We start from the raw sequence: 18,720 nt of genomic DNA on the forward strand, positions 1-18,720 counted from the left end.
CATTTTCATTGCATAAAATACACGTGATGCCCATTTTCATTGCATAAAATACACGTGATGCCCATTTTCATTGCATAAAATACACGTGATGCCCATAGCTAGGAACAGAATAGCTGTTACTGCAGATTTTCAGGGCATTTGAGACTCCCTCCCCGGCTTTGCGAGAGGAGGAGATTCGCCTTCTTTCCTCGCCCCCGTTTCGGAGACGCGCTGCTTCCCCATTGGAAAGAGGGAAGCGGGGCGAGGCTCCCGCTTCCGTTCCGGCGCCTTGGCCGATTCGGGGCGGAAGGCAGGCGGGAGGCGTGGCTTGCGCGGCCATGGAGGGGAGTCCGGAGCCGGCTTCGCCCGGCGTGATCCGCGAGGGGGACTTCGCCGTCCTCAAGCGCGACGAGGTCTTCAAGGCGGTGGCGGTGGCCAGGCGGAGGTGAGGGCGGCGGGGTCCCCTCTCTCGCTTGAAACACGTGGGGAGGCCGGGGCACCTCCGGAGGCTGCGAAATCACGGGATCGGGGCGGGGGGGGTGAGGGGCACCCGGGGGTCATCTAGGCCAACCCCCAGCCACTCAGGACAGGAGTCTTTGGGGGGGGCCATGGGGTCATCTAGGCCAACCCCCAGCCACTCAGGACAGGAGTCTTTGGGGGGGGGACCATGGGGTCATCTAGGCCAACCCCCAGCCACTCAGGACAGGAGTCTTTGGGGGGGGACCATGGGGTCATCTAGGCCAACCCCCAGCCACTCAGGACAGGAGTCTGGGGGGGAGGACCATGGGGTCATCTAGGCCAACCCCCTGCCACTCAGGACAGGAGTCTGGGGGGGAGGACCATGGGGTCATCTAGGCCAACCCCCAGCCACTCAGGACAGGTGTCTTTGGGGGGGGACCATGGGGTCATCTAGGCCAACCCCCTGCCACTCAGGACAGGAGTCTTTGGGAGGACCATGGGGTCATCTAGGCCAACCCCCCTGCCATGCAGGAGTCTTGGGGGGGGAACCATGGGGTCATCTAGGCCAACCCCCCTGCCATGCAGGAGTCTTGGGGGGGGAACCATGGGGTCATCTAGGCCAACCCCCCAGCCACTCAGGTCAGGAGTCTTGCGGGGGGGGGACCATGGGGTCATCTAGGCCAACCCCCTGCCACTCAGGACAGGAGTCTTTGGGGGGGGGACCATGGGGTCATCTAGGCCAACCCCCTTGCCACGCAGGAGTCTTGGGGGGGAACCATGGGGTCATCTAGGCCAACCCCCCTGCCACTCAGGACAGGAGTCTTTGGGGGGGGGACCATGGGGTCATCTAGGCCAACCCCCCTGCCACGCAGGAGTCTTGGGGGGGGGGAACCATGGGGTCATCTAGGCCAACCCCCTGCCACGCAGGACAGGAGTCTTTGGGGGGGGGCCATGGGGTCATCTAGGCCAACCCCCAGCCACTCAGGACAGGAGTCTGGGGGGGAGGACCATGGGGTCATCTAGGCCAACCCCCAGCCACTCAGGACAGGAGTCTGGGGGGGAGGACCATGGGGTCATCTAGGCCAACCCCCAGCCACTCAGGACAGGAGTCTGGGGGGGAGGACCATGGGGTCATCTAGGCCAACCCCCAGCCACTCAGGACAGGTGTCTTTGGGGGGGGACCATGGGGTCATCTAGGCCAACCCCCTGCCACTCAGGACAGGAGTCTTTGGGAGGACCATGGGGTCATCTAGGCCAACCCCCCTGCCATGCAGGAGTCTTGGGGGGGGAACCATGGGGTCATCTAGGCCAACCCCCCAGCCACTCAGGTCAGGAGTCTTTGGGGGGGGACCATGGGGTCATCTAGGCCAACCCCCTTGCCACGCAGGAGTCTTGGGGGGGAACCATGGGGTCATCTAGGCCAACCCCCCTGCCACTCAGGACAGGAGTCTTTGGGGGGGGGACCATGGGGTCATCTAGGCCAACCCCCCTGCCACGCAGGAGTCTTGGGGGGGGGAACCATGGGGTCATCTAGGCCAACCCCCTGCCACGCAGGACAGGAGTCTTTGGGGGGGGACCATGGGGTCATCTAGGCCAACCCCCAGCCACTCAGGACAGGAGTCTTTGGGGGGGGACCATGGGGTCATCTAGGCCAACCCCCTGCCACGCAGGAGTCTTGGGGGGGGGACCATGGGGTCATCTAGGCCACCCCCCCCTGCCACTCAGGACAGGAGTCTTTGGGAGGACCATGGGGTCATCTAGGCCAACCCCCAGCCACTCAGGACAGGAGTCTTTGGGGGGGGGAACCATGGGGTCATCAAGGCCAACCCCCCTGCCATGCAGGAGTCTTGGGTGGGGGAACCATGGGGTCATCTAGGCTAACCCCCCTGCCATGCAGGAGTCTTGGGGGGGGAACCATGGGGTCATCTAGGCCAACCCCCAGCCACTCAGGACAGGTGTCTTTGGGGGGGGACCATGGGGTCATCTAGGCCAACCCCCAGCCACTCAGGACAGGAGTCTTGGGGGGGAACCATGGGGTCATCTAGGCCAGCCCCTGCCACGCAGGAGTCTTTGGGGGGGACCATGGGGTCATCTAGGCCAGCCCCCTGCCACGCAGGAGTCTTTGGGGGGGACCATGGGGTCATCTAGGCCAACCCCCCTGCCACGCAGGAGTCTTTGGGGGGGACCATGGGGTCATCTAGGCCAGCCCCCTGCCACGCAGGAGTCTTGTGGGGGGACCATGGGGCTCCTGCCAACCTAGCAGTTCGAAAGCATGTCAAAATGCAAGTAGATAAATAGGTACCACTCCGGCGGGAAGGTAAACGGCATTTCCGTGCGCTGCTCTGGTTCGCCAGAAGCGGCTTAGTCATGCTGGGCACATGACCCGGAAGCTGTACACCGGCTCCCTTAGCCAGTAAAGGGAGATGAGCACCACAACCCCAAAGTCAGCCACAACTGGACCTAATGGTCAGGGGTCCCTTTACCTTTTTATGGGGTCATCTATGCCAACCCCGCCATGCAGGAGTTCCTTGAGAGGGGTCCCATGGGTCATCTAGACCATGGGTAGGCAAACTAAGGCCCGGGGGCCGGATCCAGTCCAATTGCCTTCGAAATCCGGCCCACAGATGGTCCGGGAATTAGTGTGTTCTTACATGAGTAGAATGTGTGCTTTTATTTAAAATGCATCTCTGGGTTATTTGTGGGGCATTGGAATTCTTTCATTTTTTCTCCCTTCAAAATATAGTCTGGCCCCCCACAATGTCTGAGGAACAGTGGGCTGAAAAAATTTGCTGACCCCTGATCTAGACCAACCCCCTGCCAAGCAGGAGTTCTTTGGGAGGGTCCCCAGGGACCCCCTGCCACACAGGAATCATTTGCCCAACCATCGGCATGAACTTGCCACCCTGAGGTTTAAGAGTCTCAGGCTTGTCCAGCATTGCATTTCCCCTGGGTTTTTTTTTTAATTTCCCCCCCCAAAAAATTATTGATTTTCCGAATTTATAAACAAACAAACATAAATGCTATCTTTAATTATTCCACTATTATTAACATTGTTAAGTGACTTCCTCAAATCCCCCTGGATGAATTTCAATGTATATCATTGTAAGAGTTTTCCAAAACTAATTTCTAATGAGAATTACTTAGTAATTTAACTTCTTTCTTCCTTTTCATATTAACTTTAAACATATTATTTTATAACACCACATATTTAAATCCTAAGCCAATCTGGTACTTGCAAGTATTTCTATTTTAGTTATCTTAGCATATTTAGCTAAATAGTCTTTAAATTTCATCCATTCCTTTCCCCTGGGTTTTAGAGCTCCATTCTAGCTAGCAGCTACAGGCCATGCAACAGAGAAAGGGAACCTCTAAAGTAAACCTACATGGAGGGGGGCCTAACATTGCCCAGAGTTGTAGAGCTTTGGGGTGGGGGTGGGAATTGCCCAGTTTTTCAGCAAAACAGCCTGGCCAGCACTGCAAATCACACACATTGTCGCAGCCACCAATTGTCTGCACGCTCACTGCCCAAAGGCCACCTCTACACTCAACGCAAACACAGACGATTGCACGCCTTGACGATGCCATAAATCTGCCGCCCAATTGCCACAGTCGCAGCCAAACAGCAGCAGGCCTTGCCAGAGCAACCAATCGCCACTGCCAGTCTCATGCTGCCTGCTGACACCAATCACTCGTACCCCCTCTGCTATCGGTGTATACGGGGACCCACAGATTTTGCCTATTATTTCTAATAATAAAATACAGTGGTACCTCTGGTTAAGTCATTCCGGAGGTCCGTTCTTAACCTGAAACTGTTTTTAACCTGAAGCACCACTTTAGCTAATGGGGCCTCCTGCTGCTGCCGTGCTGCCGGAGCACAATTTCTGTTCTCATCCTGAAGCAAAGTACTTAACCCGAGGTAATATTTCTGGGTTTGCAGAGTCTGTAACCTGAAGCATATGTAACCTGAAGCGTATGTAACCTGAGGTACCACTTTATCGTCTTATACACAGAAAAATACGGTACATTTTAATCTGGACTTGAGTGTGTTGCATGTCACATCTACTTAGTTTTTGATTGCTTTTGGAGGTTCCTATCCCAAATCATTTGTTTCCTCTTAGGAAAATCGTATTTGAAAAACAGTGGTTCTGTCTGGATAATGCTATTGGGCATATCTATGGAACAACGTTTGAAGTGACCAGCGGCGGGACCCTTCAGCCAAAGAACAGGGTGCAAGAGGCTGCCACAGGTAAGAGAGAGAACCAGCAGATAGTTTTGTGGCATAAAAATTGTATGTACAGTTCTGTGTAATAGTTTTGGCACATCTGACCAATGTGTAGCCTTTGCAGGGTGAGGGCAGAGGTTATCTGCTTGGATTAAATGTTAAGCTTTCAGAGAGGGCTATTTTGTTTTCTTTTTAATATTTGTATAGTACAGTGGTACCTCGGGTTAAGAACTTAATTTGTTCTGGAGGTCCGTTCTTAACCTGAAACTGTTCTTAACCTGAGGTACCACTTTAGCTAAGGGGGCCTCCCGCTGCCACCACGCCACCACTGTGCGATTTCTGTTCTCATCCTGAAGCAAAGTACAGTGGTGCCCCACAAGACGAACGCCTCGCAAGACGGAAAACCCGCTAGACGAAAGGGTTTTCCGTTTTGGAGGTGCTTCACAAAACGAATTTCCTATGGGCTTGCTTCGCAAGACGAAAATGTCTTGCGAGTTCCTGCGGGGTTTTTCCCCTCCCCCCCCCCTTTTTCTAAGCCGCTTATCCGATAAGCCGCTAAAAGCCGCTAAGCCGCTAATAGCGCTAAGCCGATAAGCCGTCAATGGGCTTGCTTCGCAAGACGAAAAAACCGCTAGACGAAGAGAATCGTGGAACGGATTAATTTCGTCTTGCGAGGCACCACTGTACGTAACCCAAGGTACTATTTCTGGGTTAGCGGAGTCTGTAACCTGAAGCATCTGTAACCTGAAGCGTCTGTAACCCAAAGTACCACTGTATAGAGTCAGCATTGATTCAACTCTGCTGTTAGGCAAAAGTGAGGGGGAGGCATCAGTCCAGCTACACTTCAAGCTGAAATAGTCAGGAGGAAGTAAACTAGTTGTCTGATAAAAGATTATGAATGCTTGGGAACTGTCTGTCTGGAGGTAATATCGGCAACACAGTGGCCCAGCATTTTCCAAGTCACAGGCTCTGACTTGGAGAACTGAATGACCTTGGATGACCTTGCTGCAGTGGGAATAATTCATCCTAATAAGCCAAGATATCTTGGACCTGAATCTTTTCCCTTTATGATGTGAAGCAGGAAGACTCTTAATTAACCATAGTTTCCTGTTTTGTCCCAGCTAGGAAACTGTGGCTGCCAGTTTTGGAACCCCAGCTTTTAAAAATAGCTCTAATAAGACTATTGTTCTGCACGGTTCTCCACTGATATTTCACCATTTTATATGTGCTTTTGTTTTCAGAAACCAAAGAAGCAGGTGCCGATAATCGTAATATAGTTGATGACGGAAAGTCTCAAAAACTGACTCATGATGATATAAAGGCTTTGAAGGATAAAGGCATTAAAGGACAGGTAACTAACCATTGTGATTCTCATCCTTCTCCCTTGGTTATCCAGCACACTCTTCTCACTGTGAGATACAACGCTAGACGGTTTGCTTTATCTGATGCATTCTGAGGTTGACGGCAGCCATGTAGAGTTGTGTCACGAGGCTGGAATCTAAAAGTAACTTCTTCTGCCTTTCCCCACATACACAGCATTGCTTCCCCACCTTTAAAGACAAATGTTTGAAAACCATATTTCTAGGCACTGTAGCTGAAGAAGATGCATTCTAATGTAAAAACAGCATTGGCACGATCCCTCTCCCATCAGTGCACCTCTGTGCCATTACTATTAGTATTATTATTTACCGTATTTTTTGCTCTATAACTCACTTTTTCCCTCCTAAAAAGTAAGGGGAAATGTGTGTGCATCTTATGGAGCAAATGCAGGCTGCGCAGCTATCCCAGAAGCCAGAACAGCAAGAGGAATTGCTGCTTTCACTGCGCAGCGATCCCTCTTGCTGTTCTGGCTTCTGAGATTCAGAATATTCTTTTTCTTGTTTTCCTCCTCCAAAAACTAGGTGAGTCTTGTGGTCTGGTGCGTCTTATAGAGCAAAAAATACGGTAGCTTCTGGGTCATGTGGCCAGCATGACTAAGCCGCTTCTGGCGAACCAGAGCAGCGCACGGAAAAGCCGTTTACCTTCCCACCTATTTATCTACTTGCACTTTGACGTGCTTTCGAACTGCTAGTTTGGCAGGAGCTGGGACTGAGCAACAGGAGCTCACCCCATCGCGGGGATTCTAACCGCCGACCTTCTGCTTGGCAAGTCCTAGGCTCTGTGGTTTAACCCACAGCGCCACCCGCGTCCCGTGCTTTACAATATAAAAACACAAAAGCACACACCATAGTAACAAAACAAAAAAAGATCCCCTCTCTAATTTAAAAACCCATAGATTGGCTACTTAAACAAAGGCCTGGAAGAAGAGGGATTTTTTTGTCTGGCACCTGAAGGCCAAGGGGAGAGCACGCCACACCACCCGGACCTCTTGTGTAGGAGGAGCGGCCTCAGTTGACAGTTGGTTTATATGAAGAGAGACAGTCCTTGAGGTATTTCAGGCCTGAGCCGTTGAAAGCTTTATAGGTAAATTCCAGTATTGGCCCTGGAAGTTGATTGGCAGCCAGTTCAGTTGGGCTAGGATTGGTGTTATATTAAAGGTAAAGGTAAAGGGACCCCTGACCATTAGGTCCAGTTGTGACCGTCTCTGGGGTTGTGGCGCTCATCTCGCTTTATTGGCCGAGGGAGCCAGCGTACAGCTTCCGGGTCATGTGGCCAGCATGACTAAGCCGCTTCTGGCGAACCAGAGCAGCCCACAGAAACGCCGTTTACCTTCCCGCCAGAGCGGTACCTATTTATCTACTTGCACTTTGACGTGCTTTCGAACTGCTAGGTTGGCAGAAGCAGGGACTGAGCAACGGGAGCTCACCCCGTCACGGGGATTCGAACCGCCGACCTTCTGATCGGCAAGTCCTAGGCTCTGTGGTTTAACCCACAGCACCACCCGCGTCCAGTGTTATATTAGGGTTGCCATATTTCAAAGAGTGAAAATCCGGACACAAAACTTGTTGAGCTTTTTTTTTTTTTTTGGCAAAAGAATATATTTTTTAGTTTTTGAATCGAATACCAGCCTGGTCCCGAAAATTCCAGACATATGGCAACCATAGTTATATACTCAAACCGTGTCGCCCCAATGAGCAGCCTGGCTGCTGAATTCTGCACCAGCTGAAGTTTCCGAGGGGTCTTCAGAGGCAGCCCCATTAGAAACATAGGCTGCTGCCTGGAGATGATACTGTCTTCCCTGGTTGGCAAACGTACTCCAGGTTTGTTTTGTGATGGAGTTTTTGCCAAGCGCATTTCTTCTCTTCCCTCCTCTTCCTCCCCCAGGAGGTTAATTACAGGTGAAACTCGGAAAATTAGAATATCGTGGAAAAGTTCATTTATTTCAGTAATTCAACTTAAAAGGTGAAACTAATATATGAGAAAGACTCATGACATGCAAAGCGAGATATGTCAAGCCTTTATTTGTTATATTTGTGATGATCATGGTGTACAGCTGATGAATACCCCAAATTAACAATCTCAGAAAATTAGAATATTAAATGCAATCAGCAAAATAAGGATTGCAAATAGATCAATATTGGACATATCTTGCTTTGCATGTCATGAGTCTATCTCATATAATAGTTTCACCTTTTAAGTTGAATTACTGAAATAAATGAACTTTTCCACGATATTCTAATTTTCCGAGTTTCACCTGTATATGCTACCCAAAACAACCAAAAGTGCTTACTTTCATTAGACGTTGCTTGTGTACTCTGGTTTAAATGTGAAAACTTTCTTTTTCTTTTTCAAGTAAGTATAACGTAGGGAGACAATGCTGACACACTTCTCTCTTAAAGGAAATAGTTCAACAATTGATAGAGAACAGCACCACGTTCAGAGACAAGACGGAATTTGCCCAGCATAAATACATCAAGAAAAAGAAAAAAAAGTAAGTTGCAAATTAGAAAGCCAGGAGCAGTATATTGTGGCTCACAAATTATCTGTGCTTAAAGTTTAAAACACAATTGCTGTGCTTTCCTTACAGATATGAGGCGGTTATTACAATCGTAAAGCCATCAACACGTATTCTGTCAACAATGTACTATGGAAGGGAACCAGGAAAAATAAAGTAAGACTCAATTTATTTCAATGACCCCTGAATTGTTGAATTTTATTGATATTGATGCTGCATTTTATGTTGTATTTTATGCTGTTTTAAAGTCGCATTTTAATCAATGTTTTATATTTGCTGTTAGCCGCCCTGAGTCCGGTTTTTAAACCGGGAAGGGCAGGGTATAAATAAAAATTTATTATTATTTATTATTACTATAATCAAGTATTGCCCTGTTGGCAACCACGTAACACTGAGTGGGTGGGCCTTCACCCTGCCCAATCCTGCTCTACAGCCCTCCTATATATTTTCCTATAATATTTAGTCAGCGTATCCTTAACTTGCCAATTCCTTCTCTAGCTTTTTGTATTTCTAACATAAAGGAGCTAATTCAAGAGCAGAATCATGGATTGATAGCAACTTCAAAGTTTTGGTTTTATCGTGTTTTTAATATTCTGCTGGGAGCCATCCAGAGTGGCTGGGGCAACCCAGTCAGATGGGGTGCATACAATTAATAAAGTTGTTGTTGATGATGATGATGGGGTGCATACAATTAATAAAGTTGTTGTTGATGATGATGATGATGGGGTGCATACAATTAATAAAGTTGTTGTTGTTGATGATGATGATGGGGTGCATACAATTAATAAAGTTGATGATGATGATGATGATGGGGTGCATACAATTAATAAAGTTGTTGTTGTTGTTGAAGATGATGATGATGGGGTGCATACAATTAATAAAGTTGTTGTTGTTGAAGATGGTGATGATGGGGTGCATACAATTAATAAAGTTGTTGTTGTTGAAGATGGTGATGATGGGGTGCATACAATTAATAAAGTTGTTGTTGTTGTTGAAGATGGTGATGATGGGGTGAGTACGATTAATAAAGTTGTTGTTGAAGATGGTGATGATGGGGTGCATACAATTAATAAAGTTGTTGTTGTTGTTGAAGATGGTAATGATGGGGTGCATACAATTAATAAAGTTGTTGTTGTCATGTGCTGATAATAAAGTGAATGTTGTTTTTCCTTTCTCAGCTATCTGCGATACGATACTTTAGCCCAGATGCTGACTTGGGGAAACGTCCGTGCTGGCAATAAGATGATTGTAATGGAAACCTGTGCTGGATTGGTCCTAGGTGCTATAATGGAGCGAATGGGAGGTAAGAATAGCAGGCTCTCTGTAGGCAGAACTTTGTGGTGGTGCTGTTGTGTTTTGTTTTTTAATGGGAATGTGGAACATTCACATAGTCCTGCTTCTTCGGTAGCATATTTATTTGACCTTTTTTGAAAACACGAGTCTTATAGCATCTGTGAAGCGTTTTTCATGCTGGTGTTTATATTCATTGCAAGTCATTTTCTGATAAGCATCCACAGGTATGTATCCTGTCCCAGTGCAGGATCTGAGCCTCCATGTTTGTTCTAACGACTCTGGTCCATGCTTGCAGGTTATGGATCCATTATTCAAATGTACCCAGGAGGAAGACCTGTTAGAGCAGCCACAAGCTGCTTTGGGTTTCCAGGATCCTTCTTCCAAACGCTGTATGATTTCCCTCTCAGCAAAGTGGACAGTCTTCTTTCCGGTACGTTTTCTTTAAAGAAACTGCCTTTAGAGTCTGAAGAGAATACGGCAGTGGCCGAAGAAAGCAATGGGTCAGTGGATGACAAACCAGTTTCCGTCCAAGAAGCAGACACAGAATGCAGTACTGAGATAGCTGCGAAAGACAGTCAGCCTGAAGAACAAGAAATAATGGACATTCCAACGGAGGGCGACGCATTTGAAGACAATAAAGCAAAGGGAACAGTAAGAATCTACTGACTTAACTTTTAGACACTGTCATTAAGGAAATGTTGCCATTTTGGAATTAATCCAAGTGGTGTTCATCTTTCATTTATTTGAAAGATTTGATGTCCCGCCCAAGAGTTTTGCAACTTCCAGAGTGATTTACAGTCGCTTGAAACCTTAAAACATTTCTCACTCTGTTTAAGGAAGCTTTTAATAACTGAAGGACTATTGTATTTTAATATTTTGTTGGAAGCCGCCCAGAGTAGCTGGGGAAACCCAGCCAGATGGGCAGGGTATAAATAATAAATTATCATCATCATCATCATCATCATCATCCCAGAGGCACCCTATAGCTTCAGTGACTAGTGGAATAGTTACAATGGAACCTTGATTCTCAAACTTCATCCATTCCAAACGTCTGTTTGACTCCCAAAACTGTTTGGAAACCAAGACGCGGCTTCCGATTGGCTGCAGGAGCTTCCTGCACTCAAGCGGAAGCCATGTCAGATGTTTGGTTGCAAAAAAAGTTTGAAAATCGGAACACTTACTTCTGGGTTTTCGACGTTCAGGAGCCGATTGGTCCGTCAACTAAGCCGTTCGAGAACCAAGGTACCACTGTACTGTGCTCTCTTCATTTGAGACTGATGTCAGTCATCAGGGTCTTTTGATAGAACTCGAAACGTTTTTTGTGATGCCTTTGAGTTTATTTACACTTGCTAGTGTTCAGAATCACCATGTGTGCTTGCGCACAGCACCAGAATAATGTGAACTTTTAGGTGACCCGTGAGGTCCCTTCCAAATCTAGGATTCTATCAGTGGATTTTATTGTGTAAGGTCAGTTGTAAAAAAAAAGGTAAAGGGACCCCTGACCATTAGGTCCATTCGTGACCGACTCTGGGGTTGTGGTGCTCATTTCGCTTTATTGGCCGAGGGAGCCGGCGTACAGCTTCCGGGTCATGTGGCCAGCATGACTAAGCCGCTTCTGGCGAACCAGAGCAGCACACGGAAACGCTGTTTACCTTCCCTCTGGAGTGGTACCTATTTATCTACTTGCACTGTGACGCGCTTTCGAACTGCTAGGTTGGTAGGAGCAGGGACCGAGCAACGGGAGCTCACCCCGTCATGGGATTCGAACCGCCAACCTTCTGATCAGCAAGTCCTAGGCTCTGTGGTTTAACCCACAGCGCCACCCGCATCCCAAAGTCAGCTGTAGAGTATGTCAAACAAAGAGCTTAAACCTTTCTGTGCTAGCTCAACAGAACTTAGGATTAGAGTGTGGGGTCTTTCCAAAATGCTCCTAATGCACTTTGCAGCTTTCAAAGCTTTTGGGAAGTGGTTCAGTTTCACACTCCTAATATAAATTATTTTGAGCTTAGGGGCAAGATATCTACATGTGGTGGTCCACTGAGAGTGCCCCCAAAGGGAAACAGTGATCATATCTTACTTCCTACAGCACTTCTAGTTTGAATAACCCTTTAAATTTAAAGAACATAGGCATTAAAGGTCAAAGCAGCCACAGATGGGTTGTCAGCTATTTATTTATTTCTTCCCAGACACACGACAAACAAAAGAAACAAGAGGAGAGGCAGAAAAAGTTGATAGAAGCTGCAGGTTTATTGAAAGAGAAAAATGCTGATGGGTAAGTTTGATCACATAATGCTAAATATTCCTGGAAAATTAAGCGCCTTACTTTGTTCCCCAAGTTAAATGTGTGCAAGTACCCAACAAAGCCTAATGGGTCTTTCCTTACAATACCAAGCGTGGACTGAATATTAGTTGTTCACAGTGGTAAGTTGGGTTTCAGTGCCTAGCATTGTCCATCTTGCTCTTTGAACTTCACCTGGTATTGCTCCAGCAGCTTCTTACGACGTTTTAAATTCTTTCCTCAGTTCTTCAACTCTTTCCTATCAAGGGTGATTTAGGATGCCAGAACAAACCATAAAGTAGAATGGGCATAATGAGGATCAAAGATGGGAAGAGATCAGAGTAAAAGAGATATTTCTCATTTGGGAAATATAAAGGAATTATTTCTCATTTCCTTTAGCGGTTCAGTTCTACCGAAATCATGCATGCATAAATGACTTAAAAACAACTCATTTCTGAATTTTTTTCCTCATCTTCTGTCCCAGCATAGTGATTGCTAATCTTTGCTGACAATTACGGAAAACTGGAATGAAATGGGATGATTTATTGAAGGCTGACATAAAATATTGACTCACAGAATTTATATTTGAGATCTCTGGACCAGAGCATTAAATGTGTTTTGCTTGGGGAGAAATGTTCCTTTGTAAAACATAAAAATAAAAATAAAATGTTACGTTTTATTACTGTAAAAATGCAACTTCAAAAATTTACTGAAGTGGACTTAATTACCTGAGTTTTATCGGCTCCTTCCAGGCTGTATGGGTGACTTGCAGATTTCCACATGTAGGCAAAACGCTTCTGAAAGTGAAATATATTGACTCAACATGGCACTAAAGCCTGCATCTACAACAACATTAATAAAAGGACAATATGCTTCGCCAGATATTGCCTTTCCTTATTTCAGCTTGGTTTGCCCAGGCAAATATGAACAATCTTTTGATCTAACCTGTGTACAACTTTCTGTTGCAGTTTAATTGTTGCCAGTCGATTTCATCCGACGCCTTTATTACTCTCCTTATTAGAATTTGTTGCTCCCTCAAGGCCTTTTGTTGTCTACTGCCAATATAAAGAGGTGAATCCAATACCTTTTATTTTTATTATCCCTCTGAGTTTTCAGCAAGTTCGTTTAACCATTTTTTCTTCTCTTAGCCATTAGTGGAATGCTACACGAAACTGAGAGAAAAAGGGGGTGTCATTAATCTGAAACTCTCTGAAACGTGGTTACGAAACTATCAGGTAAGAATTGCACGTATATATGTATCGCCATACTTATGATGGTGTGTATGGGAAGCTTAGTATAGAAAAGTGAAAAAGAAAATTGTATCTATTGGCTCTTTCCTTCCATCTCAATCTCAGCTGCCCAATGGATAAAATAGAGAAAGCAAGCATTCTAACATTTAGCTTAGCACCACTCTCAAAAATTCAGTGTTTGTTTTAGCCTAAGTAACCATGTTAGTGCAAGGCTGCCTTCAGTTCTTGAGTTCAGTGGTACCTCGGGTTAAGTACTTAATTCGTTCTGGAGGTCCGTTCTTAACCTGAAACTGTTTTTAACCTGAAGCACCACTTTAGCTAATGGGGCCTCCTGCTGCTGCCGCGCCGCCGGAGCACGATTTCTGTTCTCATCCTGAAGCAAAGTTCTTAACCTGAAGCACTATTTCTGAGTTAGCAGAGTCTGTAACCTGAAGCGTATGTAACCTGAGATACCACTGTAATTGGGAGTATGAGCAGATACAGTGGTGCCCCGCAAGACGAATGCCTCGCAAGACGAAAAACCCGCTAGACGAAAGGGTTTTCCATTTTTTGAGGCGCTTCGCAAGATGAATTTCCCTATGGGCTTGCTTCGCAAAACGAAAACGTCTTGCGAGTTTTTTCGCTTTCCCCCCTTTTTCTAAGCCTCTAATTGCCGCTCAGCCGCTAATCCGCTAAGCCGCTAATAGGGATGCTTCGCAAGACGAAAAAACCGCAAGACGAAAAGACTCGCGGAACGAATTATTTTTGTCTTGCGAGGCACCACTGTACACAAATAACTGTTCAAGTCAACAGTAACTTTTAGTTTTCTGCTAAATAAATATCAACAGGTCACTAGCATCCTTGTATTGGGAGGGTTTTTCTTCATCAATGCAAAACTGTTAACTGAGCTTTACAGTGTGGGACCAATAGCATGATAGATAATAACTTTGGTCTATGTTTACTTTCACTTTCAAGGAATGGACAGAATATTTCATAGTATGCAAACCAGGGGTCCTAGTTTTTGAAAAAAGCAGTGGTTAAATGATGCAGCTTCCCCAAGCTCACTTGTTTAGAGACTGACCGCTATTTGATTTTAAACCAGAGTTCCTGATTCACACACAACACTATGCTGAGAGGCTTTGGAATGGAGTAAACACAAGGCAGTGCTCTGCTCTGGTTCACTGAGACTCTTCTGAGTAGCATTAAGCCACGGCTTAGCATTGCTCATGAACTAGCCCATCACGTTTCCAAAATGGCGCTGACCATTTTGTGAAACTTAAGTGTTAGGGTGGGAATACCGTGGCAGATGTGTTTCTTTGTAGGTGTTAAATGATATAGTACAGTCACGTGCAGCTCCCAAGAGGCTGTGATCTATTCCCAGTATAAAAAAACTGGCGGTGATCTATCCATTGTCATGAGTTGTTGAGCTTATTTTGAGGGGCGAAGCCACAGTTGTTGAGCTTTTTTGGGGTTAGGGAGAACAGCTTCGCAATCAACCTAGGGCACCTTCAAGATCGACCAGCAGATCACAATCGACCTGTTGGGCATGCTTGATATAGTATGCCGTATTTTTCGCTCTATAGGACGCACCTGACCATAGGACGCATCTTGTTTTAGAGCGGGAGAACAAGAAAAAAACAATTCTCCCCCTCTCTGCTCAGCGCCCCTTCAGCGAAGCAGCAGGAGCAATGGAGCCCCTTCCATTTCTCCTCCTGCTTCACTGAAGGGGCGCTGCGCAGCTCTCCCTCTCTGCTGAAGCCAGGAGAGTCTTGCTCTCCTGGCTTCAGCAAAAGGAACCCGAAGCCTTCGGAGCACAGCGCAAGTTCCCGCTGTGCTCCAAAGGCTTCAAGCGGCTATCCCAGAAGCCTGGAGAGCAAGAAGGGTCGGTGCGCACTGACCCCTCTCACTCTCCAGGCTTCAACGAAAGCAACGCGAAGCCTCCGGAGTGCAGAGGGAGCGCTCCCTCTGCGCTTTGGAGGCTTCGCGTTGCTTTCGCTGAAGCCAAAGAGCCTGCATTCGCTCCATAGGACGCACACACATTTCCCCTTAATTTTTGGAGGGGAAAAAGTGCGTCCTATAGAGCGAAAAATACGGTAAATATCCATCTGAATTCAGTTAGAGCTTAAACCTTGCAGAAAAAAATACATCGTACGGCTACTTGAAACTATTCCTCATAATCATGATTGCGTTCCATTTTCTTGCTCTTTGTAAAGGTCTTGCCAGATCGGAGTCACCCCAAATTGATGATGAGTGGCGCCGGCGGGTACCTTTTGACAGGCATCACTGTTATAAATGAGAGTGTAAAATCCAGGGACTGCTCAGAACAGACAGATGAAGAGCCGACATCTAAAAAACGTAAACTTCAAGAGCAGCGTTGACATTTGAAGAAACGCTTGTTTTTATTGGGGCACCAGATGAGCCTCATTTTCTATCCCTACCTGTGCTTAAGAGCACAGAGAAACGTACTTTGTCTTGCATTTGCCAACTGTTGCAGAGAAGGTTATGCAGACAAGGGACTGCATTCAAATCCTATCCAACTCGTACATGGATAGCGCCATAGCTTTAAAACAGTATTACAATGTTCAAACAGCAAAAGACTTCAAGATATAAGAATCACTCTTCCTGGAGCTGCTGCAAAAATTGACTGAAACTCCAGTCTTATTTGCCTTCAAAGTTTTGTTTGAATTCGAATCTCTTATTTATACCACCACCTCATTTGTAATCTCATGGCATATTATGTTGTTGGTTAAAAATCCATATCTTTTTTTCCCCCATTTCAAGCCCTTGAAATCAAATTGTTATTACTAATAAGTGAAATGGGTATTACAAAATCATGCAGTTTCATTATGGATGGGTGAAACAGGATTGAAGCAAGATAATTGTGTTTTTTTATCTGTTGTGGAGACAAGTATTAAGGATCATCATGTTTATGCATTTTAGAGTAACAGTGGGTTTTACCATTTTTACCTACCCAGTGTTAGTCATACACTGAGTAAAGCCATTGAAATTAATGGACATGGCTAGCTGAGGTCCATTAATTTCAATGGTTCTCTTCTGAGTAGAAACAACACAATAGTTCATTTTCACTTACTAAGTAACTTTTAAAAAAATGAAAGCTGGTATCCCTCTTCGCCTTTTTAACATGTGATAACTGTATATGGTTATGTAAAGTCTATGATCCGAAAACCTGCATTTCAATAAATTCTAAAGGGGGGGGGGTGTTTCTTACACAAGAATGTGTTGTTTTCTTCTGAGCATGAAAACATAGGTAAGGTGGAAACATGTTTAGCCAGCTGCACCTATTTTGGAGGATCAGTACAGTAAATAACAGTTAGGAGGGTCCTCAGGCCCTCAGAGGCTAGGGGAGACGACGACGAAAATAGCTTCTGGTAGCCTCTTCCAGTGCTTTGCCAACTCAGTGAATTGATACTTAAAGGAATACGGCAAGACTTCGTGTTCTTGATATGTGGGCATTGAACCAGCTAAAACCTCTTCCCCTAGCAGACTTGTTTAATTGGATACCATTCTGGGTGTTTTGGATAAAAAGGAAAAGGGACCCCTGACCATTAGGTCCAGTCATGACCGACTCTGGGGTTGTGGCGCTCATTTCGCTTTATTGGCCGAGGGAGCCGGCGTACAGCTTCCGGGTCATGTGGCCAGCATGACTAAGCCGCTTCTGGCGAACCAGAGCAGCGCACGGAAACGCCGTTTACCTTCCCGCTGGAGCAGTACCTATTTATCTGCTTGCACTTTGATGTGCTTTTGAACTGCTAGGTTGGCAGGAGCTGGGACCAAGCAACGGGAGCTCACCCCGTCGCGGGGATTCGAACCGCCAACCTTCTGATCGGCAAGTCTTAGGCTCTGTGGTTTAACCCACAGCGCCACCCGTGTCCCTTTGTGTTTTGAATACTTGCCGGCAAAACCTATGGCTCAACAGCCAATGACAAATCTCCGTATCCGCTCAGTGGCCAAAGTGAAAAACTTGCTTTGCATGAAGCCAGGTAGTCTGTGAAGTGGTGCCATTTTCCACAGCGAATCCCCTTCGCCTTAATGGTATTTCCATTGTGCATAGCGCCCTGGCTTTCTGCACAGACCCCAGTTAGGCATGGTATGTAGCAAGCAAGCAAGAGAGATGTTCCTGTGTATAGCCCCAAAGCAAATCACGCTTGACTAAGGTTGGCTCCTAAGCCCCATTACGTAATGTGTTTGCCAGAAGTGGCATAGCATAAGGCCCTCCAGATCTTGTCGGAATACAACTCTTGACCACTGACTGCTGCTCAGAACACAGAATGAGTCTTAAGTGGAGCAGCATTTCTGATATACAGTAGGTGGCAGTCATGGAGTCAGGATAGTGGCAAACCTGCTGATAAACGTGTAGACAGCTGTGGGAAACATCTGGGCCTCCTTTTGTGAACTGTCAGAAATCACTTGTGGACCTACCTGCTTTTTCGTTTTTTTACTCTCCTCATTTCCATTTTGAGTATTTTTTAAAAAAACATGCTTCCATATCCACATCACATTCCGTGCTACGCTAGAGCACCTCCAGACTGTCAGCGTTATGCAGGAGGCATCCCTCAAAATTTGACCCAAACCAGAAAATACCACAACCAAAGCCATATTACAAATATTTTTTTTTTATTATTATTCCCAGTCCATCTGGGTGGGTTGCCCCAGCCACTCTTGGCAGAGTCCAACCCATCAGAAAACATCAAACATTAAAAACCCCTATACGGGGCTGCCTTCAGATGCCTTCTAAAAGTTGTGTAGTTATCTCCTTGGCATCTGGTGGGAGGGCGTTCCACAGGCCGGGCGCCACTACCGAGAAGGCCCTCTGCCTGGTTCCCTACAATTTCGCTTCTCACAGTGAGGGAACCGCCAGAAGGCCCTCAGACATGGACCTCAGTGTCCGGGCTGAACAATGGGTGTGGAGACGCTCCTTCAGGGTTATGTCAACATACTTGAGTCCTTTGGGTACCGTATTTTTCACTGTATAAGACACACTTTTTCCCCTTCAAAAATTAATGGAGCGAATGCAGGCTCCTTGGCTTCAGCGATAGCAACGCGAAGCCTTGGAAACGCAGAGGGAGAGCTCACCCCGTGCTCCGGAGGCTTCGCTTTGCTTTCGCTGAAGCCGCCTGAAGCCCCCAGAGCGCAGTGGGAACTCCCGCTGTGCTCCGGGGGCTTCAGGCAGCTATTTGCAAGCCTTCGGAGTGCAGCAGGAGTTCCCGCTGCGCTCCGAAGGCTTGTGGATAGCCACCTGAAGCCTGGAGAGTGAGAGGGGTTGGTGCACACCGATCCCTCTTGCTCTCCAGGCTTCACTTCGCTGTAGGGGCGCTGCACAGTTTTCCCTCTCTGTGTAGCGCCT

General features: G+C 46.7%; 1 protein-coding gene across 1 annotated transcript; it reads left to right on the forward strand.

The window, feature by feature from the left end:
- The first annotated feature begins 216 nt into the window (after positions 1–216).
- Positions 217–16,598, forward strand: TRMT6 (tRNA methyltransferase 6 non-catalytic subunit). Its single transcript, XM_079969953.1, has 11 exons — positions 217–424; positions 4,557–4,684; positions 5,902–6,011; positions 8,440–8,531; positions 8,628–8,711; positions 9,734–9,858; positions 10,144–10,499; positions 12,035–12,120; positions 13,095–13,197; positions 13,275–13,361; positions 15,569–16,598. The coding sequence occupies exons 1-11, from the start codon at positions 318–320 to the stop codon at positions 15,731–15,733; spliced, it is 1,443 nt and encodes a 480-aa protein (XP_079826079.1). The 5' UTR covers positions 217–317; the 3' UTR covers positions 15,734–16,598.
- Positions 16,599–18,720: the final 2,122 nt, after the last annotated feature.

This window comes from Podarcis cretensis (assembly GCF_951804945.1).
Source record: "Podarcis cretensis genome assembly, chromosome: 3".
Lineage (NCBI taxonomy): Eukaryota > Metazoa > Chordata > Lepidosauria > Squamata > Lacertidae > Podarcis > Podarcis cretensis.